General features: G+C 41.3%; 1 protein-coding gene across 3 annotated transcripts in view; it reads left to right on the forward strand.

Annotated features, from left to right (window-relative positions):
* Positions 1-4,813: 4,813 nt before the first annotated feature.
* The window catches only part of BCAP29 (B-cell receptor associated protein 29), a 33,982-nt gene continuing 12,491 nt past the window's right edge, over positions 4,814-26,304 (forward strand). Inside the window, exons 1-6 of one of the 3 annotated variants that reach the window (XM_018557078.1) lie at positions 4,814-4,853; positions 10,146-10,253; positions 15,342-15,442; positions 23,472-23,622; positions 24,122-24,257; positions 25,134-25,245. In XM_018557078.1, the coding sequence (XP_018412580.1) occupies positions 10,162-10,253; positions 15,342-15,442; positions 23,472-23,622; positions 24,122-24,257; positions 25,134-25,245 (592 nt within the window). In that variant the 5' untranslated portion in view covers positions 4,814-4,853; positions 10,146-10,161. Of the gene's footprint in view, positions 4,854-4,988; positions 5,011-6,563; positions 6,649-10,145; positions 10,254-15,341; positions 15,443-23,471; positions 23,623-24,121; positions 24,258-25,133; positions 25,246-26,304 lie in introns of those variants that run through there. The other 2 variants (XM_018557079.1, XM_018557077.1) reach the window with 2 other exon arrangements.

Genomic DNA, 26,304 nt, shown 5'->3' on the forward strand with positions numbered 1-26,304 from the left:
AGGGTGTAAAAATAGGACTACACCTATAATGTTAACAATGGTTGTGGGTTCTAATATCAAATAAAAGAACACAAGCAAACTAGGTCAGAATACTTTTTATTGTTGCCCTAATTATATAAAGACACATAAATACATTGACAATTCTTTGTTTTTCTTATGTTGTTTCTAATGATATGCAGAAAATGTGACATGTAATGTAAATGCAATACAAATTCTTCCCAGTCCCCACTGTCAGAGGCCCCTGTGCCTACAGATTTGGTGCTACATCTGTCTGCCTTGTCTTCTTGTTTCATAACAACACAGGTGAACCAGCCCAACAACAAAAACACAGAGTTAAACCAAGGGCAGTAAACAGCCACCGGCAGAACCTTTCAACAAAAAGTAGCATCTGCAAAAGCAGACATATCGACCTTATAAAACTTTGAGAAAGTATGTGCAGAAGACTGGGTTGCAGCCTTACATTCTGTGACACTGAGGCTTGGTGATGAAAAACCCAAGAAACACTCATTGCCCTAAAGGAGTGGTCTTTAATGGGAAAGGAGATGCTTGCAACTTTTAGGCTTGTACCATAATCTCTTAAATCCACTGACAGATAGTGGATCTGAAAAATAAGGTACCTCTTTTAGGACCTTATGTAATGAGAAAATGGGAATCAATCTGCCTAAGAGAAGCAGTGACAGAAAGGTTATTATTATTACTATGCGGGATTTATATAGCACTAACAGTTTGTGCAGCATTTTATGATATAAAAGGGACACAGTATAATTACAATACAATATAGGAGGGCACTGCTCATGAGAGTTTATAATCTAAGGGGAAGAGAAAGTGATACAAAATGCATTAACTGTTAGAGATGAGTTGATGGAGAAAGTAAAAGTGCAGTTTTTAGTTAGAAGCGGGATAGGCTTCCCAGAAATAAATAGGATTTCAAGGATCACCTAAAGGAGATACCCAGTCAGACTGGTGTAGGGAGTTTGTTGGGCGAGCGGAAGCCAGTGTAGTGATTGACAGAGAGGGGAGGTTGGTGAGGTGAATATGCCTGGCAGCGGAATTCATGATACGGGATTCATGAACGTGAGAAAGACTGTGTAAAGGTAGTCCAAACAATGGGGGGAGCGGCAAAAGTCAAGGTGAGAGATAACGAGAATAAATTCGAAATTCTGTGATGTTATTTGTTAAGAAGGGGCAAATTTTGGAAATGTTAAGGTGGCAAGATTTAGACAGTGATTGAATGTGGCGCCAAAAGGAGAGGTCAGAGTCCAGTATTATATCTAGCACTCAAGGGAGTGGAGTTTTTGTAAGGAGTGGGTGGTCAATTGTATCAAAGGCATTAGAAAGGTTTAAAAATTGTGCTAGGGGCAAGAAATTGTTTGTCCCGGTGTTTCAAATCCTTATAGATAAGATCATTGAATAAAAGAAGATGAGGGGACACCTTAGTGGATCGTTTTAGTCTATGGGAACCATGGAGGGTCACTTTTATGTTTAGTGCCAGACATGCTAAATATTAATAGCTACTACTGCTTCAAGGCCAATCAGCATCGAGTCGGCCAAACAGCATGGAGCCGGCTTCCCAGCCAATCAGGAAGCCGGGCCTGGGAAATGGCACGCCTCCCGGCTTGGCTGGGAAGCCAGCTGCCCGTCTTCCTGATTGCCCGAGAAGCCGGCTCCATGCTATCGGAAGTACTAGTATTGGTACTTGATACCGAAAAAACGGTGTCGGTGCATTCCTAGTAACAAGGCAATCAAAACTCACAAAGCACAACCTGTAAACCTATAGTAGAATATAGGAAGTACAGTAGGAAAAAGGGGATACATTTATATTTTGTTCACATACTGCCCAGTAGCTACAGCAGCTTCTTTAGGAAGAGAATATACACAGCCTCAAGTACAAATAAGAGAAATAAATCCTCAGTACGGCATACAAACTGACAACCACTGATAACAGTGGGGGTAATTCAATAGGGCACTTTTATTCCAAAAAGCCCTGTTGCAAGTTTTGGTAGGCTTACCGACACTTACGCACTTACTGTTGATTGACAGCAGGCAGTGGGCGGCTGCCATAAACAGTCTATTGGCTATGGCACTCTTCCACTACCAGCTATCAATCAGCAGCAGAGTAGACCAGATGAGGAACTCAGTTCTCTGAATTCCCCTTCAGGCTCCACCCACCGTCAGCATCACTAGTCGTTAAGGAAGCTGTGGGCTAAAGCTGTAGCCAACAGCTTCCTTAGCAACTAATGACACACAATGACAGTGGGTGGAGCCTGATGGGAAAGGAGACTCTGCCCACTATCAGCATCACTGGTCATTAAGAACACTAGTGGCTGTAGCCACCAGCTTCCTTAACGACTAGTGAAGCTGACAGTGGGTGGAGCCTGAAAGGAAATTCAAAGAACTGAGTTCCCCATCAGGTCCACTTTGCTGCTGATTGACAGCAGGCAATGGGCTATGGCACCCGCCCACTGCCAATCTACAGCAGAGCAGACCTGATAGGGATCTTAGTTCTCTGAATTTCCTGTCAGGTTCTGCCCACCCACCGTATAAGTTCTCAGCTGCTGCGCCTGTTTGTGTGACAGGTGCAGTATGCAAACTGAGAGCTCAGCAATGCCAAGCCTGTGATTTTATGAGGCTTGGCATTACTAAGCTGCACCGTGGAGAGTGTCGGTTTAGACAATCTGGCCTTGTTGCATCTCTGGACTGCAGATGCCAGTGGTTGCACCAAATGTATGTACCTGTGTGTGAGCATTGCATTTGAATCTGGTGCAAGCACCAACATTTGCTGTGTGGATGCAGAACAGGATTCTTATGAGTGTCTCAGAGACTCTTTATGAATTCCAGTGAGAGTCTTCAGAGACAGGAACAGTGAACTGCCACAGTTCTGGTCCCGATAACTCAACAAGGAACCGTCAGATAGACTGGCCTGACCTGAATAGTGATAGTCATATACCAACTGGAACATAGACTGCTGGTCACTGCCGTCTGCAGAGAACATCAGTATACTTCATGTAAAAGTAAAGTTGTAAAACCTAAGGTGAACTTTTGTCATAATTTACCAGTATGCCCTCCTCCAGCGCTGACCAATCTATGCTGTTAGTCACTGCTCCGTCCCCTGCCACAGCCATCTCTTCTGCTGCTTCTTCTAAGTCCCTGTCATTTTCTTTTCTCATTGGGCTGCCCCTGATGATGTAACTTCCACGCATGCGCACAGGAGTTACATCGTCCTCAACACTGCAGATGCCGGGAAGGACCCAGGGTCGTACACTACCTATTCCCTTTATTGTAGTGAATGCTGTCTTCAGTCTGCCGGTCAACAACTTCCTGGGTTACCAGTGTGCTTTGCTTCTCTTTCCCTGCTACCTTATGTGATGCAATCTCAATTTCTCAAGACAACAAATCCCATTTTGCATTGCTTCCAGCAAGAAATGACAATGTTACATTGCTTAGACGTTGAGTTTTAGTTTAGAAGCCAGGCTCTGTGAGAGTCGTGATATATTCATAGAGGGTTGTTTTTTTACCACGATGCACGTCAATAAATAGACGTATTTTGCTAATTTGGAGTGCCGGTGTCTCTGCTTTAGCTCATATTCATAGAGGGAGCACATCTTATGGGCATCTTCAATAAATAAGTTGACAAACATCTAGATGGATATGGTTATTTAGAACTTATGGAAATTAAATATAGAAATACATCATTATTTTTGACCATAGATACCCTTTAGGGAATACTTTCTACCATGATTCGGACATATGTTTTGCTACTACACAATTAATGACATGTTGCCAATCATGTGAACTAAGCCTCAAGGCTGCAGCATAGGCGTGTGCACACCTTAATCACCCCAAACGCAACACTAAAACCACAACAGCGCGTGCTGTGTTTCTAGTCTCTGATCTGGAGAGATCACAAAGATCCCTCTGTGACCAGCTCAGTGATGCAGAGTGCAGCAGCACTTGCCACTTACATTACAGGGGCAGTCCTCAGTGCCTGGGAAGCTGCGAGGGAGCGTGGTTTCGGCTTCCTATCAAATCAGGAAACAGGACAGGTGGTCACATGACCACCTGTCAGGCTCCCGGCTTCATTACTGCACCGTGTTGGAAGAGGTATGGGGCGGGTGAGGGAATCAGGTCTGTGTGATATATACAGGTCAGAGCAGAGATAGAATTGAGCTGATATATACAGGAGAGGATTATGGGTGAAAGGATTACAAATCATCCCTAACAAAAGCTATACTCCCGGAACAACAGGGCAGCCATTTAAATTTAACCCTTCCAGTCTGCAGGTTCATTTTAACCCTTTATACCTAATCTAAGCCATTTAAAGGAGAATTATGGGGAGAGTGAAATACACTTATCTCCATAAATAGAGCCCATGTGTGACACTGAAGCTGTCACATGTCAGCTCTATAGAATGAGAACCGAGCAATCACATACACACACATTTCAGAGTCTGAGGCTCATCCCCATCCCAATTTCAGCCCTACGCTACCTACATATGCTTAGCTCCAGATCTACAATACACGATGAGCTCCGCTCCAGGTAATGCAGCCAGCTCGAGCTTCAAAGCCCTGGCAACCCTACTCTGAATATCAGGTCTACAACAACCCAAGCTTTACCACAAGCAGGCTGTTGCCATACATAGCACTATGAAAGCCTAATTCCAGGCTGCTGTGATTGCGGAATACGTCCCGAGAACAGAATGCACTTCTAGAATACAAAACCATCACTAAGCAACACTAACCCCCGAGCCCTGCCCTTCACAAACATGGCCGCCGGAGAGAGTTGTGATGTGACGTCACGCTGCGCAGTCCTCGCCTTCTTCCTGCCTGAGTTGTGACAGTGTGTGGAATCGCTGGGTAAGTGGCAGTGGTTTGGATGTCACTTTATAGTACACTCTGTATTGTGTTCTCATGTTATATGACCCGAGCACGTATACATGTGGATAGAAGTCTTCATATAAGATCCAGCTGAAGGGGGATACATCGCCTGCAGGCCATCTTCACTCCTTTTAGGGTGCTGGGGAGCTCTGACATTTCTCAGGGTGAGTCTTATTAGAGAACTGCAAAGTCAGACTTTTCTGGATTGGGCTCTGGGATTGTACTGGAAGTGTGCCACTGTCTATACTGCCAGTATTATTAATAGAGATCAGGCTGGGCATGGTGTGAACCCAGTTCACCTGAATTTGCCCGAGCCTGTTTACAACTGTGACTGCCACCCCCTCTACCTTAATGGGGAATGCCCTCGCCGCAACTGATTTATTGGTAGGAGGGGTGACAGTCACTGATATGAGCATGCTGGGTTCAAGCCCTGCCTCATCACTTATTTTTAACATGCTGTCAGTATCATTCACACACTGCCACAGGGTCCCTTTGCATGTGTCTTTAAGCCTGTTCCCATTAGTGATGTGCGGGGGCTTGGTGTGACCCACGTTCCTCCCAGTCAGTTGCAGCAAGGGCATTCCCCACCTCTTTGTGAGAGGTAGCTGCAGGGAATGCCTTTGCTGCAACTGATTGGCCTGGCAAGGGGGTGTGTCAATCACAGTTTTGCATGGACTTTTGCAATCTCAGGCAAAATGGGTTCACACCAAGCCCCAGCTTCTCAATTACAGTTTCTTCAGCGGTTGCAGGGGGTTCATGAGCAATGAACAATTTCTGCCCCTCAGATAACAAAACTAGCCATACACTGGTCAAATTTGGTCTAAGTCCTGCTAACGGAGATGAAATTCCACCAGTGTTTGAATCTGGCAGGCCAAAATTCAACTAGTGTGCAACTTTTGTCCAATAATACTAGCCCAACAGTGACTTCAGCCGCAGTCACTGTTCCGGTTTTGTGACAGTAACCCACTCACCACTGCATGAGAGGTCTGGTAGGTAAATGGAGGAGTGGGGAATTTGTGCTGTGGAACTCTGTTACTACAGTTTGACCTCTTCACTCTGCATTACTTCTGTCCATTGCACTAGGCGTTACAATCTACTAACCTCTGAACACTTTGTTACTCTTGACGACTGAACTCTCACTACTGACACCTTAACCCTGGTTACTACTGACCCTGAACTCTGCATTACTTACTACTGACCTCTGCATTACATACTCCTGACCTCTGCATTACATACTCCTGTCCCCTGTGCTCTGCATTACATACTACTGAACCCTGCATAACTTACTACTGACCTCTAGATTACTTACTCCTGACCCTTGCACTCTGCATTAAATACCACTGATCCCTGGTTACTACTAACCCCTGAGTTCTGGATTACTTACTACTGACTCCTGATCTCTGTGTTACTTGACTCCTGAACCCTGCAGTCCTTACTACTGACCCATGGGCTCTGTGGTACTGCTGATCCCTGAACTCTGTGATACTACTGATTCCTAAACCCTGCCCTACATACTAGTGACCCCTGAACCCTACAAACCTTTCTTACTTTCTAATGGGGACTTGCTAGGTTATCTTGTAAAGAAAAAACCACACTGGTGACCTTTGATCTCTTTCATGTTGTTCACGTAGATCTCCATGTTTGCATACCCTTGATCTAAAACGTATCTGCTGGCAATCACTAGCTCTGATGAATGGTCATTCCCACAAGTGTTGAATGCTTAAGAGACCTAAAGAATCTACAGTGCCTAAACAGAGGGAAGGTAGGACAAAAGGTGAGTATGATTTTTCTTTTATTGCAGGGAACTTTCAGCTGCATTGTTTGGAGCTTTACAAAGTTTCTTCTAGGGCCCAGAAGCTGACTTAAAGTACAGCATCCCATTTTCATAGAGATCATTCAGTGTTAATATGTTTCTTCACTCGCAATGTGTATACTGCATGGATATCATTCCATTAAGGTATACGTTATCCCATGCATTTTTGGCTTTAGCCGTGGATTTTCTTTAAATGTATTCTTAAACCAAGGCCACTAGTCAGTGTAGGAGGGACAGTTTTGTGAGCATAAAGTTTGGGATCTTCCGATATGACAGATACTATGAATATCAACTATGAAAAAAGGTCATGTATATAACATTGAAATAATCAATTCTAGTATATTTCTGAACAAGTTCATTAAAGGAGAACTATGGGTTTAAGGCTTTTCCCCATAGTTCTTCTTAGGGTAACGGGAGGACAAAAGCTAGCGCCCTCCCGTCACCCTAAGCTCAGTATACCACGAGCTACAGCTTGCGGTATACTGAGACGCGGCAGCTGAAGCGGATCCCAACAATTATGTCTGGATCCGCCCAGCTGCGTGAGTGACAGCTGGCTCTGTCTATCTAGAGGCAGAGCCAACTGTACCCGCCCCATCCGTTCCGTCAGTCAGCGCTGGAGGATCAGAGTGGGGAATCCCTGCAGGGAGCCGTGAGTGACAGTCACGGCTCTCTGCAGGGAGATGATTGAGAAGAGAGCGAGCGACTGTATGCGTTCGCTCGCTTCCCGATCTATTGAGCCGACGTTTGACAGTTTCATTGTCACACGTCGGCTCGAACTATGAGGAGGGGTGGTTTTTCACTCACCTCATAGTTCTCCTTTTAATTGTGCCTAAGTGCTTCCCAATAAAATGTACCCTTTGTCTTGAATTCCTCCTGAAAAATGGCAGTGTACTTCCTGGTATGCGACAGTATCTAGGTATTCCTGTGTCTGCAGCTTCATGGCCAGTTCACAACACAAAGAATGCGTTCCAGAGTGCTCGGCCTCTGGAACGTAAACCGACCGGCTCCCTGTTCAGGGCCGGGTGGGGACATGGCGGTGCATTGAAGTCAATGGCACTGCAGCCACGATCACCGGCACCCGAACACGTGGCATATTAGTGCCAGTGTTCTGGTCCAGTGCGACCTGCAAAAATAGTGCATGCAGCATTTTTGCAGATCGCACTGGTCCGGAACGCAGGCACTAATGTGCCACGTGTTCAGGTGTCGGCGATCGCACTGCGGATGGGTCGGTGTGGCTGCCATTGACTTCAATGCACCGCCACGCCCCTGAACGGATGGAGGTGGTCGGGGTGCGTGCCAGAGTCCTAACGCTCTGGAACGCACTCTTTGTGATGTGACCCAGCCTTCACAGCTGTATATCTGCATGAGATATAAGGAATTGATGTCCCTGACATGAGATTTGGAGTGAGAACGTATGATGTCACTATTGTCACTGTTCACTGTATCTATTGCTGGAGGCTCTGGCACATGGAAACAGCAGCCTGCCTCTACCAAGATATCCATCTCCACACAGAGACACAGTGCAGAACAAGGCATGGTAAGTCAGTAATGGGTAAGATCAGCTAAAGGGAGACCACAGGCAATACCAGTGACTAGTCCTTTGCCATCGGCCTGTTTTTTGGGCACATCTTCCAGAGTTCAATTCCTTTTTACCTGGCATGTGTGCCAAAATATATAAACATTTAGGGAACAGAATCATATTTAATTTGTTAATGTGTCTTGCCACAGACACACAGGGTTTGGACCACATCCTAAATTTTCCTTTAACATACTCCAACAGCATCTAGACATCACCTCCTAAAACTTAGTGGTGTTACCTAGTAACTGTTAAACCTTTATATTTAAATTATATTTAAAAACAATCAGCATGGGTTCAGGAAAGATCGTTCCTGCCTAACTAACTTGCTAACTTTTTATGAGGGGGTGAGTAGAGATGTGGACGGAGGTAAGCCGGTAGATGTGGTATATCTGGATTTCTCAAAGGCTTTTGATACAGTACCACACAAACGCTTGCTACACAAGCTGAGGGCTATGGGCATAGATGAGGTGGTGTGTACGTGGATAGAGAACTGGCTACGGGAACGTGTCCAGAGGGTATCTGTAAAAGGCGCCCTTTCAGACTGGGCTAGTGTAATGAGCGGTGTGCCTCAGGGTTCTGTGCTGGGTCCCATATTGTTCAACTTATTTATTAATGACATCGGGGAGGGTGTTAACAGCGATATTTCCGTGTTTGCGGATGACACCAAAATAGGGAGGGTAATAGACACGGACTTAGACACTATAACATTACAGGAGGACCTGGATAAAATAGGGGAGTGGGCATTAATGTGGCAGATGAGGTTTAATGTCGATAAATGCAAAGTAATGCACTTTGGAATTAAAAATAAACAAATGGGTTATACAATTATGGGTATGCCGCTGGGGAAGTCAGAAATGGAGAAGGATTTGGGGGTCATTGTAGACCACAAACTGAAAGGTAGTTTGCAGTGCCAGGCTGCTGTAAACAAAGCTAGCAGGGTCTTGTCCTGTATTAAAAAGGGGATGTATTGCAGGGACAAGTCTATAATTTTGCCACTTTATAGATCATTGGTTCGACCTCATCTGGAGTACGCGGTCCAGTTCTGGTCACCAGTACTAAGAAAAGATGTCCTTGAGTTGGAAAAAGTCCAGCGGAGGGCAACCAAACTAATTAGGGGTATGGAGGACCAGAGCTACGAGACAAGGCTACTAAATTTAAACATGTTCACATTGGAGGTGAGGAGATTAAGGGGGGATATGATCTCCATGTACAAAATGTTCAATGGTGGTAGTAGCATTAGCGATAAACTGTTTAAAATGAACTCCATTACAAAAACTAGAGGCCATCACCTAAAATTGGTGGAAAAAAAATTCCAGCACAAGGGGCGAAGGGGGTTCTTCACAGTAAGATCAGTTAGGGTCTGGAACTCACTGCCACAGGCGGTGATTTCAGCAAAGAATGTGGAATTGTTCAAGAAACTTTTGGACGATTTCTTAAGGGACCGTAATATACAGGGGTACAGGTACTCCTAAAATGAGATCCTAATAGGTTGGACTTGATGGACTAATGTCTTTATTCAGCCTCAAATACTATGTAACTATATGTACATTTCTGAACCGATTACATCTGAGGTTTTTAGGCATTACCAATGGATTTCTGCCAGATCATTTTCAGAGCAGGGAAATGACCAACTAGATTAAGCTGTCGCATGAACACCTCTAATGATTTCAGTCACCCAAAAAATCACCATACTGTTTGCATGTATAGCTAGTTTATTGGTATTGGATCCAATCTTCATCGCCTAAACCGTGATAGTTTTGACTTATTTTAGGTGCTAATGCCTGGTTAGCAGTTGCAATGTACATATGTATTTTATATTGTGTTGCTTTAATTAGTTTGTTAGCTGATTTGTAAAATTATGTACCTTTTCTTCTTGTAGGCTTCAAGGCTGTAAAATGACCTTTCAGTGGACAGCAGTAGCTTCATTTCTTTATGGGGAAATAGCACTTCTATTAATCCTTTGCATCCCATTTGTTTCTCCATTAAGGTAATTAGAAGAAATTTTATTTTTGCATGGCCAACCTGTTTAATAATGCTATGATTGTAAGCTATACATATATTGCGATAGAAAAAATATTTTTTAAAGGTGCATACACTATATTGGGACACCCCTCCGAATCATTGGATTCAGGTGTTTCGTGAAATGTCCTTGCTACTAAATATTCCACGGTCAACTGTTAGTGGTATTATAACAAAGTGGAAGCAACTGGGAACAACAGTAACTCAGCCACGAAGTGGTAGGCCGCGTAAAATGACAGAACGGGGTCAGCGCATGCTGAAGCACACAGTGAGCAAAAGTCGCCAACTGTCTGCAGAGTCAATAGCCACAGAACTCCAAACTTTGTGTGGCCTTCAGATTGGTACAACAACAGTGCGTAAAGAGCTTCATGGAATGGGTTTCCATGGCCGAGCAGCTGCATCCAAGCCTTACATCACCAAGTGCAATGCAAAGCGTCAGATGCAGTGGTGTAAAGCACGCCGCCACTGGACTCTAGAGAAGTGGAGACGTGTTCTCTGGAGTGACGAATCACGCTTCTCTGTCTGGAGGCGGTGAGAGTGAGGTGGGGGAGGAGGTGCGGCGCGCAGCGCGTGTGGAGCCGTGAACAGGGCCAACTGATCGGAAGCCGATTAATCGATTATTGAAAAAGTTGACAACTTTTTCAATAATCGATTATAATCGATTATGTCGATTAGTTGTTGCAGCCCTAATCCCAATACTTTTGGCAATATAGTGTATATAAAAACATTTTTTAGTGTTAAATGCCAGTTTTTTTCCCCAAAGGCAGAGATTTTCGAGAACTTTATGGCAAATAAGTCTCAGTGTTGAGATATAGAAAGAAAAGTCTAGAAATATTGCATCCCTGATATCCCTTTAGCCCATACACTATTAGATTTCCAAATAAAAGATTTTGCTTTACCACCTGATAATGCCATCAGACACTTGATGAATGTCGATCAAAATTTTGTTTGTTTTTAACTTTCAATTTTGGAATGAATGGAGTTTCCTGAATGAAAACCACATTCACTGAATTTTGTTCCTTCGAGAAACATTTTCCATCCTGCTCCTTTTTTCGTAATTTTGGTCGAAATCAATCATCATTTTCACCCCGTCAACTAGTAGAAAATCGAACAAACATTCTTTCGTACAAAAGTTCTTTCAAAAATGTAAGTAATGTATGGCCAGCCTAAAGACACTCTCAGGGATGCCATTTAAAACAGACTGTAAGTTGAGGTCAAACTTTGTGGGCTTCAGGAAGAGGCCATGAGTCAGTTACAGAAGCAGAACAGTATGTCCTGTCCTGAGCACTGTTGAAATGATTCTGTTTGCAAACTGAGCTCTGTTGGAAAAAAACACTCAGTGATCGCTGAGTGTTTGTAGATAATTGAGAACATGGTATGGTTACTATATCCTCAATTATGAATGAATGGGAAGTGATCTACATCACCTCCTGTTCATTCATTGTTGTAGTTATAGTAAACACACCATGTCCTCATGTTATGAATGAACAGGAACACTCAGCATAGAGGATTCCTGTTCATTTATAACAAGGGATACAGAAAAAGAGATTGAGGACTGTATATCTTTTTCTATTTTAAAAGGGAAATATCAGGGGTCTGCTTAGACCCCTAATATTTCCCCAAAGCCCCTAAAAGTAAAGTATAAAATATTTAATAAAAAATGAATAAATAAATATAAAAAAATTAAAAAGTTTAAAAAGTAAATAAAAATAACATATTTAAATGTGAAAATATTTAAATAAAGGTTTTTTTCGGTTTCGGCCTAACAATTTTTTTAATTTCGGTTTTGAATAGAAAAAGATGGTTAAACAATGTAATATGTCATATGTTGTTGTTCATCTGAGGTCGTATTTACGTAATTGTAAACTGCCTAAGGACCAGATCATATATAATCATAGCAATTTAAAAAAAGCTGGAGTTATTGCAAACAACTTGTTGCTAATGCAATCCAGAAAATTAATTTCCAGTAATCCCTTGCAGCCCAATTGAAGAGAGCTTCCACATAGCCTCTTAGCAGGAGCCTTTTACAGTTTTTTGTTTTTCTTCAAGCTTCTCTCTTCAGTTTGTTCAGTTAAGCTTTGAAATAAAAGGTGGATGCTGATTGGTTGTCATGTGCAGCTGCTCCATATTTTTTTCTGCTCAAGTTTTGTGAATTCCCCCCACAGTCTTTCTGAATGATATGGTGGAGGGGGTGCCAAGAACCTAGAGGAGAACCTATAGTTCCCAAATCACAGAAAGAATTTTATGCAGTGGTGCAGCTTGGGTCACCCATGTAATGCTAGGCTTTAACTGGGGTGCATCTTGTAATCTACTTTTCAATTTTGTAAGATTTGTAACTTGAATTTTTCAGAGAATTGTATTGGATGCATGTATTGTATGTATTGGAACATGCATTTGACCCAAGCTGCCTAGGATATTTTTGTAACAGCTTGGTTCCTTTGTGAAGCTGTCAGCATGTACTATAACATGCTATGGCTTAACGCCACTGGAGATTTTTACTTAGTTTAACATTTTTTATTAAATAATATAAAATGTGTATTTAAATTTAAGAGTTCCCTAATTTGACACTTAATAGGTAAATGGTAGGGATGCACCAATACCGATACTAGTATCGGTGCCGATACTTACCCCGATACCGGAACTTCCGGTCAGAGGTACACTCAACTTCCGGTCAGAGGTACACCTGATAAGCCGGGCCCACTGTACCCCAGCATGCCGGTATCGGTATCTGGTAACGGCGAATACCTGAAGAAAATATCGGTACTCAATACCGAAAATACGGTATCGGTGCATCCCTAATAAATGGAAATTGAGATTAAAGCTGTGTAGATGGACACTAAAAGAAGGATGTTTTGCAGGCAATTCTGATACATATCAGGGTCCACCCAAAGATTGGAAACAATTACGTGTGGTACGCAGGCTTATTGGTGTACACTGTAGGGGGCTGAATGTCGGGTGCATTGTTAATGCCATGGCTAGGTGTTCACTTTCATTTATTCTCACAGGATATTTTTTTTAATCATGGCATGAATACTACTTAAAAAACACGCTGCTGGATACTCTTCTGAATCCCATGCTTCTAAGTGTGTTTTTTGATAATGTAACTGAACCCTTGAAGTGTTTGCATGATACATATCCCATCTATCTAGGGTTGCTGTTTTTTTTTTTTTTTAAATCTATGCATATCCATAGTTGTTCAAGGCCACCTCATTTTTTTAAACTGCATTGTTGCCACTAATCTTCATGGAGCACCATTTGCCTTGCAGTCTTATTATACAGGCCAGATAAAAGAAGGATGATCCTGACCACATACTGATCATTGTAGGCTCCTTGAGAGAGTAATTGCACAGCAACAGAATCGTGTGACTCGAAGTCAAAGCCCACATAGAAGTACATGTGTGGTCTTTGAAGAATAGAGATGAAATTGTTGCATAGTAAGAATTAAGAACGCCTGTACTGAGGGATAGTAGGAGGGCTGTCATCACTGCCCTCTCTAGGTTCAATACCTTCAGTTGCTGACCTAAAAGAGGTCCTCTGACTTACCTCACATGTGTACTTGTTTTAGGCCAGTGACTTAAAAATTACTGAAGTCAGTGAGTCATCATAAAAGACATACAACTAAAATAATCAGGAGATCAACAATGGCAGTATTCCTCTCATAATAGGTTTCCTTTAAAGCCAAATTCCAGGAAACAAAACAAAAGATAATTTACATGCCTGGTGTGGGATGTAAATTATCATTAGAAAGAGGTATGTGTGTGTGTGTGTGTGTGTGTGTGTGTAGGGGGGGGGGGGGGGTGTTTGCAAAGTTTAAAAATCTTACCATGCAGCATACCAGCTTCTATACATTATGCCAGGGCTTCTGAGCATTTCCGAGAGCGAGGGATGTAATTCAAGCAGTGAAGTGCTCTGGACGCATCCCTTCCCCTCCTCACTACTTGCCCATTCACAAAATGCCTTGTGGTTTTCTAAAACAAATACAAGGCATTCTGTGATTGAATGAGGAGTAGAGGGGTGGGAATGTGAGCTTTTAAAGCATCGCCTATGGATAATTTTGGGCAATGTTTTTTGCCATTTCACGGGTGCATGCAATTTTGAAGCTTGACATGTTTGGTATCTCTTTACTCAGTACAACCTCATCTTTTATAGTTTACCAAACATTGGACACTATATCGTGTTTATGTGCACTAACATTAATGTAAAGTTATTTTTTTCCTGAAAATTTGGGTTTAAGAAACACTTGAGCTAACTATCGTGTGACCAAAAAAAATGGCAAAGATTGAACTGACCCTTTAAAATCAGATTGAGGCTAATTCATAGATGTAATGTTGACTACACTGTTATAGGTTCACAATTTGTCTAATGCATGTCATTAGTTACAGGTATACTGTAGGATAGATCTGATAAAATCAGTAAAGATTTAAAGGAGAACTATGAGGTGAGTGCTTTTCACTCACCTCATAGTTCTAGCCGACCTGTGACAATGAGATTATTTTTACATTCTCGGTAGATTCCAAGGGATGTTACCTGTTTTAAAATGTGTGAGATATACACTGAGTGGCCAGTTTATTATGACCACCTGACGTTTGCAGGCAAATTAGCTATAATTAGCTATAATTTTGCACTGAAGTTGCTAGAGGGCCAGACCATTATACATAGGGAAGCAGGTTGTTTACCACGACAGTAGAAGTGATTTTTTAATAAATGAGCTTTGCACGATATTCTAATTATTCGAGTTTCAGCTGTATGTATGTGTGTGTGTATATATTATTAGTTTTAATATATATATTAGTTTTCATTCCCAAGTACATCAAGTGTATTGGCTCACCATGTCCTGTAGAGGTCACACATGTAGCTTCAATAACTGTGTTGTGTTCTGCATTGTGATGGTATTTATTTTTTATTTTTTGTGCGCTTGTGTGTTACAGGGCATGTATAGTTTAAAACAAGTATATTAGTATATGTCCCTTTTTTATGCAAGATGCAAGCAATTTATGCATATATGTTATTTTTGTTATTGATCTTATGTTGTGTTTATTATGTGTTTTCATTCCAGATGGAGGAAAATATTCAGATTTCAGTTATGGAGTAAAATCTCTCCATACTGGAACAAAGCATTTTTATCCATTATAGTTGTGCTGGTTGTCCTTTTTCTTGGTAAGTAATTATATTTATATATTTATGTAAAATACATTTTACATTTTTTCCGGGTCAAAGTTTAAAAACCTGAGACATGTATATAATGTGATATATCAGTGTTTTTCACACATACTTCTAATAGTCAACTGTAAATGGGTTGTGCAGTTCTATGTGATCTGTTGAGTAAAGTATGCAGGGAATCAGGGTAGAAAATGTATGAACAGTAAACCAAAGTTTTTCCCTTTTCTGACATTTACAGTAAGAACTGCTCAGGATATATTATGAAAAAATCACCAGTGGACAATTGTATTGATTTGAATGAAATTAGTTTTCTTTACATACACAGTTACCTTATTCTGTTTTTACTCATAACCATACATGAACAGTCAATTATAGATTCCACAGTCAAACATGGCCATAAAATATACCATGCTTTATTGACACAAACCAAAACATTTTGTTAGATTACATTTCACTAAATCTTCTGCCAGGATTTTTTTTATTTTTTTATTTAACTGAAAACAGTCACCTAAAATTCAGACAACTCATGTAATGCAATCATTTTCTGAAATTTACAATTCTGTTGTCACACAAATTACGTTGCTAAATATGTAATGTTATTTAAAGGAGAACTATGGGGTCAGTGTTTTTCCCCATAGTTCTCCTAAGGGTAATGGGAGGACACAAACTAGCGTCCTCCCGTTACCCTAAGCTCAGTATACCGCGAGCTACAGCTCGCGGTATACTGAGACGCCGGAGCGGATCACGACATCGACGTCGAGATCCGCCCAGCTGCGTGAGTGACAGCTGGCTCTGCCTATCTAGAGGCAGAGCCAGCTGTACCCGCCCCCTCCCCCGTCCATTCCACCAGTCAGCGCTGGCAGATTGGAGCGGGGAGAGGGGAATCCAGCCCCTCCCCTTTCACGGCAGAGAGCCGTGATAGGATCGAGAGGTGAACGAACCCGGCATGTGTTCACTCACCTCCCGATCTACTGAGCCGACATGTGACAGTCTCATTGTCACAGGTCGGCTAGAACTATGAGGTGAGTGGAAATCACTCATCTCGTAGTTCTCCTTTAAAACAACTGCTGATGATCATGGTATGCTACTATTTTATATCTGCACAGATGAGTATTACAGCTAGATACAGCAACAAGTTTATAAGCATTTACAAATTGCTATAGAAAGTAATCAAGGGCATTGAAATTGCTGCAAACCTCTTCTATAAACTCTCTTATGTCACATGACCCTCATTTTTTCCAAATAAAACCAAAAAATTCAGACTAGATATGTTGGTTAGCCATCTTTTTCTTTGGAGAGGCTTATTCAATTAACTTGTATGTGTCATGGTTGTAGCCAACTTCATAGGAGCAAAATACTTTCAATCCAAGCGAAGGCAGCAGCTGTAAAATACCAAAGGGTTTAATGGACTTTAATATTTATCCTGTGACTAATATAGGCATAGCATTTCATACAAGGTTTAAAATCTTGGTCACCCAGTCACTATGGCAACTAGAAAATGTCCACTTTATGTAATGGCATGGCATGTATGTACAAGTCAAGCTATAACTAAAGAAGACCAAAAAAAATCTTCTTTTCCCTAAATGTCTGTACAGATATCTGCAAATCTTTTTGGATAAAGCATATGCTGCATATGGCCTAGGAAACGCACTACAATTAAATGTGCAAGGGGTAGTGTCTTCAAAATTCACTGTCTAAAATCATAGTGGGTTGCCACTACCTTATGACTGGAAACAAGCAGAGGCGTAACTAGAACCTTCAGGGCCCCGGTGCAAGAAACCATGAAGGCCCCCCCCCATCTCTCACTCACTCCAAACTTACCTTACCTCTCCTGCAGGCTCATTCCTCGTCTTGGGGGGCGGAGCTAAGAGGAGACGGACCTCTTAGCTCCGCCCCTAAGAGGCTGGACCAGCAAATTCTCAGAAATCAGTGACAGCCTCTCCAGCCATTTTGCACAGCTGCCCGTACATGCTGCGGGTGGCTGTGCGACAGGGAAGGAGCGGAACGATCGCGGGGGGGCCCTCTACTTCCTTGCTGGGCCCCCCCCAAGTGACGGAACGCCAGGGCCTGTGACCGCTGCGACCCTGGTAGTTCCGCCAGTGGAAACAAGTATATCAATAGGGTAACACACAAAAAAGGAAAAACAGATTGGTTGCGACCAATCTCTTTTTCCTTTTTCCATGTTTTGCCTAGTTGCAGACCCAATATATATTTAACGACAACCATTCCTCACAGAGGATACTGGTTGTCTGACTTTGTCTCTGGGGAGTCCTTTTGCTTTTTGATAACACAAAAAAATACATAACTTGTTTCCCTATAAGACATTTTTTATACTCAACTGTTTATAACATATGAAACACTGCATTTTTGAAGCCAGACACAGCCAAGCAATTTATATTTTTTAGGAGGAGGCCATAAATGGAAGCATCCATTTAAAGGTGTACTTTAAAGATGAACATTGTGGCATATTGAAGTAAGATTTTGCCTGATTATTTGGAAATGGCAAGAAGTATTGCGATCGTTAGCTTGATTTTACATGCAACATTTCTGTTTACAAAACATAAAAGAAGCTCTTGTGCTGGAGCTTCCACACCTCTCCTTATCCGTATGAGGCACATGAGAAGCGGTACTCAATGTCCTTTGTAACATTTTTACCTCTATTGCTGCAACATGCAGTAATCTCTTAACTAACTTTTATGTCCTGTGACTTGATAAATTCTTATGCAATTGTGTAACAAGAGCAAGTATACTTGCCGCAGTCAGCATTGACTTTTCTGGGGATCTCTGGGGTTCTCTGTGGGATTAGGGGATAGCAGATGCCTCTATCCATTTCTAGACTAACCTTCACGTCAATGCTTCATTGTTTTTTTCTGCTTTTACTAGACTGTATTTTCTAATTCGTATTTTAAAATTAGATACCACATTTGATAGTTGGCTGGTTAAAGAATTTAATTAAACACTTTACTTCTAAAATGGCCCTATGTTATAATCTAGTTGAAATAAAATAGAACAAAAAAACATTGTTGAACTAAACATTGATTAACTGTGTGTTGGGGTAAGTGATGTTCTGTGGGAGCGAAAATGTCTAATGAAGCTCGCCACGGAAGTCAAGCAATCCGTAAAGAAGACCAGAAATTTATTGTTCTCCCTATGTCTCTACAGATACCTGCAAAATATATATATTTTTTAGGCACTTGATGTAAGGGATACACAGCACATGTGAAAATGGGATCGGAGAATAAAATACCTTATGTAACTATATAGGTAGTATATGTGAACTGATAGATGGGTTTTAATGAATGGGTTTTACATATTTTACACATGGTCTTGGCAATTTGCGAGTAGAACTTGTGCATGTAAGGTATTGAATATATTCCCATTGCACAACCTTGTAAGTGGTTACTTGCAGTACCACAGGTCCTCTTGAGCTCTGATTTGTGTGTATCAGTTGACTCTTAATATAGTCTAATTACCGCACCTACAAATTATTAAAGCAAACCTGCCAAAATATAAATACACAGTTTCGGCTACCATTGCTGGTCTTTACTTTTGAAAAGTCTAGTTGTTTGGTCATCATGGTGAAGCACTGGCTTCAGTACTTTTCACATGCTGACCCCAGAAGTAATATAACAAGTTCTCACTTTTCTTTGATATTCATTTACTGCATGCTTGTTCATGGTCTGTGATTTAAGATTATTGAAGGCAGACACAGCCAAGCATTGGCCATCTTCAGAAGGAAGCCAGGATCGGCAGCACCCATATTTCACACATTAAAGGCGTACTTTAAAGATAAGGTTTGTGGCATATTGACCACCAGTTGACCACACACTGCTCCTCCACTTGCTTGGCCTACAAGACTCTGTTGCCTCATGGTTCTCCTACCTATCTAAGAGCTCTTTTAGTGTAACCTACAAATTCTACCTCTTCCCCTTTCTGTTGGGGTCCCCCAAGGCCCCCTTCTCTTCTCTAGCTACATCTCCTTTCTTGGTCATTTGATCACCTCACATGGCTTCCAGTACCATCTCTATGCTGATGACACTCAAATCTCTTCACTCCACAACTCACCTCCTCAGTCTCCTTACGTATCACTAATTTACTAACTGACATATCGGTCTCGATGTCACAACACTTCTTAAAGCTAAATCTTTCAAAAACTGAGCTCATGGTATTCCCCCCCCACTCCCCCCATGCCAAGGTGCTAGGTGTCATCCTTGACTCGGACCTCACCTTTCTTCCCCACATCCAATCCCTATCCAAATCCTGCCGTCTTCACCTTTGTAACATCTCCAAAATATGACCCTTCCACACCAATGAAACCACAAAGCTGCTCATCCACTTACTTGTTATCTCTCGTCTCGACTATTGTAACTCCCTCCTCATTGGACCAAATCTACACAGACTATCCCCCCTTCAGTCTATCATGAATGCTGCTGCTAGACTCATCCACCTGACCAACCGCTCAGTGTCTGGAACCCCCCTCTGCCAATCCCTCCACTGGCTTTCACTCGCCCAAAGGATAAAATTCAAAATATTAACAACCACTTACAAAGCCATTCACAACTCTGCCCCCGACTATATCTTCAACCTGGTCTCAAAGTATCACCATAACCGTCCCCTACGCTCCTCCCAAGACCTCCTGCTCTCTAGGTCCCTCGTCAACTCCTCCAATGCTCCCCTCCAGGACTTCTAGAGTCTCTCCCATTCTTTGGAACTCCTTTCCCCAACCTGTCCGTCTATCTCCCACTCTGACTGCCTTTCGGCGATCACTAAAGACTCATCTCTTTAGGGAAGCCTATCACACTTCAAACTAACCACTGAACTCTTTTTCAAATAATTCATTCCCACACAGCTACCTCCTCATGTCTCACTTGCCCCTTCCTCTTAGATTTTAAGCCCTCACGGGAAGGGCCCTCCTTACCATCTTGTCTTGAATTGTATTCCTTATATTGTAAAGTGCTGTGCAAACTGTTGGTGCTATATAAATCCTGTTTTATTATAATAACAATAATAATATTAAACTAAGGTTTTAGCTGATTTGTTTTCCTACAGGGAAGGAAATATTGTGTTACTGTTAGTGTGAATTTACATGCAACAATTCTGTTTACAAAACATAAAATAAGTCCTTGTGCTGGAGCTGCCACACCTCTCCGTATCCTTGAGAGGCACATGAGAAGCAGTCACCAGTGCCTTTTGTAACTATTTTACCTTTATTGCAGCAACACACCTTTTCATTTATTGCTGTAATGTCTTGCCTTACTGTTACGTAACGAGGGCAAGAATACTCACTAAAGTCAACTCTTAGTGTTATTCCACTGTCCCTGCAGTGCTCTGTGGGACTAGGGGATAGCAGATGTCAATGGAGAAAGCCAGTCCCCTTCCATTTGCGGACCAACCTACATGGCAATGCTCCAATTGTTTTTTTTTTCTTAATTAGATTAAAACTTGCAATCTGTCAGATACAGTGCCTGGTTAAAGACTAGGTTCCCACCTGGCATTTTACAGCGCGTAGGAACGTGCTGAAAAACGCCCTGCGCCCAAAGAAGTACAGGAGCTTCTTTGGAGCGTATTTCAGCGCGTTTCCATTGGTGTTCCCGAGTGTGGATCGGGGTTAACAAATCGGTAACCCCGAGCCACACTCCGGAATACAGCGTACAGGTCTTACCTTGTCCTTGATCCCCGCTGTGTCCTCCGGTGGATGCCGACTTCCGGGTTCCGTCCCTTTCGAGCGGCCGCGTCACAGGGGGGGCGGGACGTTTGAAAGTGAAATTGTTTTATTTTTTTTTAAATAGAGAAAATAAGGGAAAAACATAAATCAAACCGTGGAAAAACTTGTTAAAAAACGCAAAAAAACCCCCAGCGAAAAACGAGCTGAAAAAATACACTCAGGTGTGAACCCAGCCTAAGTTCTGCCACCCGGGCCTCCTAATTTCTTGCCACTTCCAAAGTGACAAGAAAAGTACATTGGGACGTTTGCTCTGAAAACAAACCTACATGTGTAGCTCCTTTTTTAGTATCACAACATTTTATTGCTAATTATAAAGGAGAATGTGACCTTGTTTCATGTTATACACTAAATATGGTCACAAATGTGTGCTATCCTTTACAAATGAGGACAGAAAACTTTGGGAAATTTCTCAGGAAAAGTGGACATAGATAGCAACAAAAATACTTTATTAAAATGGGAAAAGGTTGAAATTGTGTTTTTTTATTTTTTTTATTATTATTATTATTATTCTTTTTATTCCTTGCCCTGGTGCCACAGGCTTAAAATGTGAGGGGATATTTCAGATGGGGTCATGGACAACAATAAAAACCTGACAGTTCTAACTTCCTGATTATTTTGACAACTGTAGGCTTTAACTGAAAATACATTATGAGGGTTATTCACGAAGGAGCCGAAGGATTAAGTCAAAGCATCGGCGAGCCCTTCAGTTCAGTCTAACTGAAGGGCTGCTGTACAGGCTATTTACAATAGCCCGTACAGCAGCCGAAGGCAGCCTAGCGGCTCAGTCGAGCCATACGCATATGCTTCGGCTCAGCTGAGACGAAGCCACAGCTGAAGCAGGGAGAATGGTCTACCGAAGCAGACTGTTCTCCCTGCAAATGTAAATAACTGGGCGGAGCCAGCCGTGATGTCACAGCTGTCTCTACCCAGTTGTTGTCATTCAATGACAGCCCAGCGTCCTCGGTTCATTGAATGACAACTGGGCGGAGCCAGCCGCCCAGTTGTTTTTTCTAAAAAAGGAGTTGTGAAGAATCTTTTGTGGTTTTTTTTTTCAATTAACCATTTTGCTGCCAAGCCCTCTGGAACACTTTTAACTTCAGCTGGCCACACCATTTTTGCAATCCTCCCCCCTGTTTTGTTTTTCAATTGCGGCGTTGCTAGCATTTGTAAAAGACTTCCCCAAACATATATTTTCTAAAAGCGCAACATTTTTCTTTTTTGCGAAACTGTACAAAAATGACTTAACGCAGAACTGTAAGCGACTTGTGTTATCGTTTGTGCTGCTGTGTGTGTAGTGATAAAATGATACAGGCATGTATTTATTTGCAACACAGTGTATCACAACACATGGCAATGTGTCACAACGCTTTGCCATGCACTGCCTTCAGCAGCTTAGTGAGTAACCCCCTATATTTTACATTCAGGTCTTGAATGACACCATATTTATTGTGTCCTTACCATAAGCAATGTATCACAGAGAATATTTCAGAGCACTAACCAGGCAAACCTTGATATTGCTGCTTGCCTGAGGAAGGAGATGGTTAGCGCTTTGAAACATTGCATTGCTATGTAACTAATACATTTTCCTTTTGAACATATGATGTGCTGGTGATCTCTATGATTTCCAGAATAGTGATAAATGGTAGGGATGCACCGATATATCGGCCGAAAATGGCACTTTTGGCATAATGCCGAAAGAGCCATGTTTCGGCCGATACATCGGCGCATCCCTGGTTTCTTTCCTCCCCAATGAATTAATAAATAAAAATTAATATAAAAAATTAAGTTTATAAAAAAATAAAATATTTAAAAAAAATAAACCTTTTCGGTTTCGGCCTGACATTTTTTTTTTTATTTCGATTTTCGTTTCGGTTTTAAAATTTCCATTTCGGTGCACCTCTAATAAATGGTACAAACTTCTACTTGCAGGCTTTTCTATTTTCAGTAATCTGAATTTTTATCAAGCAGTGAATTGCAGACTTCTTTATGGAAATGCTAGCTGCCTTGTTGTACATCTAACTGCCTTTCTATGTCTGTAGACAACTTTACTGTCAGGAAGTTTTCAGGAAATGGTGTTTAGACCACATTAAAAAACAAGTGAAGATTTCACTGGGCAATACTGCCAAAATCCATAGGCAGCACCTCCTTGCCTTGTCCAGCAACACTCATTTTCACCCCCTAGCCTAACCTAATAAGGCCTGGCCTGGCCTAGCTGTGCTACCTTTGTGTATCATCCTTAAAAAAAAAAATGCTGATATTGTTGCCATTATCCACTCCAGCAACTTTTAATTTTTATTACAGATGCTGTAAGAGAGGTTAGGAAATACTCTTCAGGTCCGACTATTGACAAGGGGGCATCTCTTACTTCTAGTTCTTATGATCACATCCATATGAAGCTTTTCAGATCCCAGCGGAATTTATACATCTCCGGATTCTCTCTATTTCTGTGGCTGTAAGTGTCTCATACAAAACTGTATTATCTGTTGGTAATGGAGTGGGGAAGTGGAAGAAGTAAGAAGAGGAAGCTCTAAATAGGAGAGTTGATGTGTGTCAGTACTCCTAATGTCAGGTACATCAACAGAACATTACATGGTTCCTAAGGAGAAAGTCATTGGAAAGTATTCATGTTTATGGACATCTTGTAACACTTACATATGGCATTACATTTTGTTATCCATTCCCTGACTGGGTTGTTAGTTTCTCTAGCTATATAACTGACAATATAGTATTCTTTCACTTGTATATCTAATCAAAGTTAAGCAGTAGACCGAAAGGAGTCCCTGCAAAACTAGGCAAGATTTCAAATGTATATATTTTATGGCTATATATTTTAACTGTAGTTTTCTTTCATTTTAAGAGTTTGAGGAACTCTCCTTCTAGTAAGTTCATATGTAATAAATGCTTTAAAAAAATTATCTGACTAGGAATCGCTATTGTTACATGTTTTGTAGTGTTCTGCGTCGTGTCATATCACTGATAAATCAGCTGGCATCGGTGATGGATGACAATGATGCTAGGCAAACACAAGTAGAGAAGGTCAACGAGGCTGCCAAAAAGCACATGCAAGACAACGATGAACTAAAGAAGGTAATTTGTTTGCTTCATTTTCTTAGGCTTTCAAGATGAAATAGTCTCAGAATGGCATTTGTAACAAGCTACCCTAAGGCCTAGATTTATAAGGTCTGGCAACTGGTGTGCCTTGTTGGTAGCTGTCAAAAATGTTGTCTGATAGCTTTTTATTCACCCATCACCTAGCACTGGTAGATGGAGATGTGCAATAAATAAGCAGAATTAGGAGAGGACTTTTACTTAATGGATCATTTGAACCAGGTAAATGTTCCTTACACCCTTTCTAATTCTTTCTAATGCTGAGACCCAAAGTTGTCAATAGATTGACAAACAAATATTTTAGTTTAAACAAAAATAAAGGACATGACCGTTTCTGATTTAATGAGGATCTATTACACTGGTGAAAAAAATATTATGGATTAAGCCACTAAATAATGTGGTTGCAAAAGGGAACTGGCCAGATTACTGAAGTGACTCATTTTTCTGTGCATGCCGTTAAAGCAGAAAATACTTGAGAATTTGAAATATAATGTAACGTGGTGCTAGTTCTGGGACAGGCACATCACTGGGAGTGGTACTGTGGAGTTGTGCTCTGCCCCAGAACTGGGAACCACTTCGGGTTTTGTACAGTGGCCTTGGCTTAGACCAGCAACAGTAATCCTGACAAAGTCCCTTTAAGCCACAGCCCTTGGATGTGCTGGATGAAAAAGGCCCTTGAAACAAATTGGAACAGGCAAAGTGCAATGTATAGACTGTAGTGGTTTAACACAAACCTGTTGACCTCTTCGCTTTTACAGCTGATATCCCTGCCTAGAAGTAGGTACAACAGGAGTGCTTGTTATTACCTTTGCCAGACATATTTAGCATATGAATAGGTTTTCTTTCATTGTGCAGGCTTTGGATTCAAATAAAGTTGGCAAAAATGAAAAGGCTATTAAAGCAGAAAATGTAAGGCTAAAAAAAGAAATTGAAGATGGGAAAGACGAATTAAAGAGAATGTCAAATGGTGAGTCATGTAGTGAAAATAAGTCGGTTGTTTTACATTTTTCTAACAACAATATACATTTAGAGAGTGACTGACTGCTTATGTTGCCATACTATTTCTGTAACCCTCAGGTAAAATAATATACATTAAAATATAACTATGCCTGGTTTCACAGCTGATTTAAATACAGAGCAAAAAGTATTTGTAGCTACCCATTGTACTTTTATAGAAAAGAAAACAATTGGACTTTGTGACTTCATATTTTGCAAGCTCTGCTGATGTTGGGATAAATCATGCAAAAATAATACTAATACTTGACAGCTACTACCCTGACAGCTTTACAAAGCTGTTATTATTAATTATATTATAAAGGATATTATGCATATCCTTGTGTGTCCCAATCTACTGAACAGATCATATTAGTTATTAGATCAGATTAGGTTATTTAGTCATGACAGATTTTTTCTTATACACGTGGTATAGTCATATGTTGTGAGTACAGAATATCCAAATATTTTATAATTGCCCAATAAAGGATACCGAGAAACATGAAGGCTGCCAATATACGCCTATCTGTCTGTAAGTTGGCTGTATTTTCATTCAATTCCTGCAATGCTGTCTGACTTGGCATTGACCTAGAACAAACATGCAGATCAGGAGTTCTGGCCCCACTTTGACTTTCAGTTTTTTTCAATGCTTGTTTTAGGGTTGTAACTGGTAGTATTTCAGCTGATGGCAGTTAGCCAACTAGTATTGTCAGAAGCAAGAAAACAATGGCTGACTCTATATCTATTTTTACTTTAAGGTGTATGTCCAAGTCTGTTTATAGATCAGAATATCAAGTATTTGCTTCACTAGAGTAATTAATCTGTAGCCCACATCAGAACATCTGTCCAGTTTCCCATGTCAAATCTTGCAGCATCCTTTCTCCGTTTTGTAAAGAGACATTTACAGTTCCCATGTTGGTACATAGTTACATAGTTACATAGTATTTGAGGTTGAATAAAGACATTAGTCCATCAAGTCCAACCTATTAGGATCTCATTCTAGGAGTACCCGTACCCCTGTATATTACGGTCC

The sequence above is a fragment of the Nanorana parkeri genome, unplaced genomic scaffold (genome assembly GCF_000935625.1).
Source record: "Nanorana parkeri isolate BGI_ZX_2015 unplaced genomic scaffold, ASM93562v1 scaffold265, whole genome shotgun sequence".
Lineage (NCBI taxonomy): Eukaryota > Metazoa > Chordata > Amphibia > Anura > Dicroglossidae > Nanorana > Nanorana parkeri.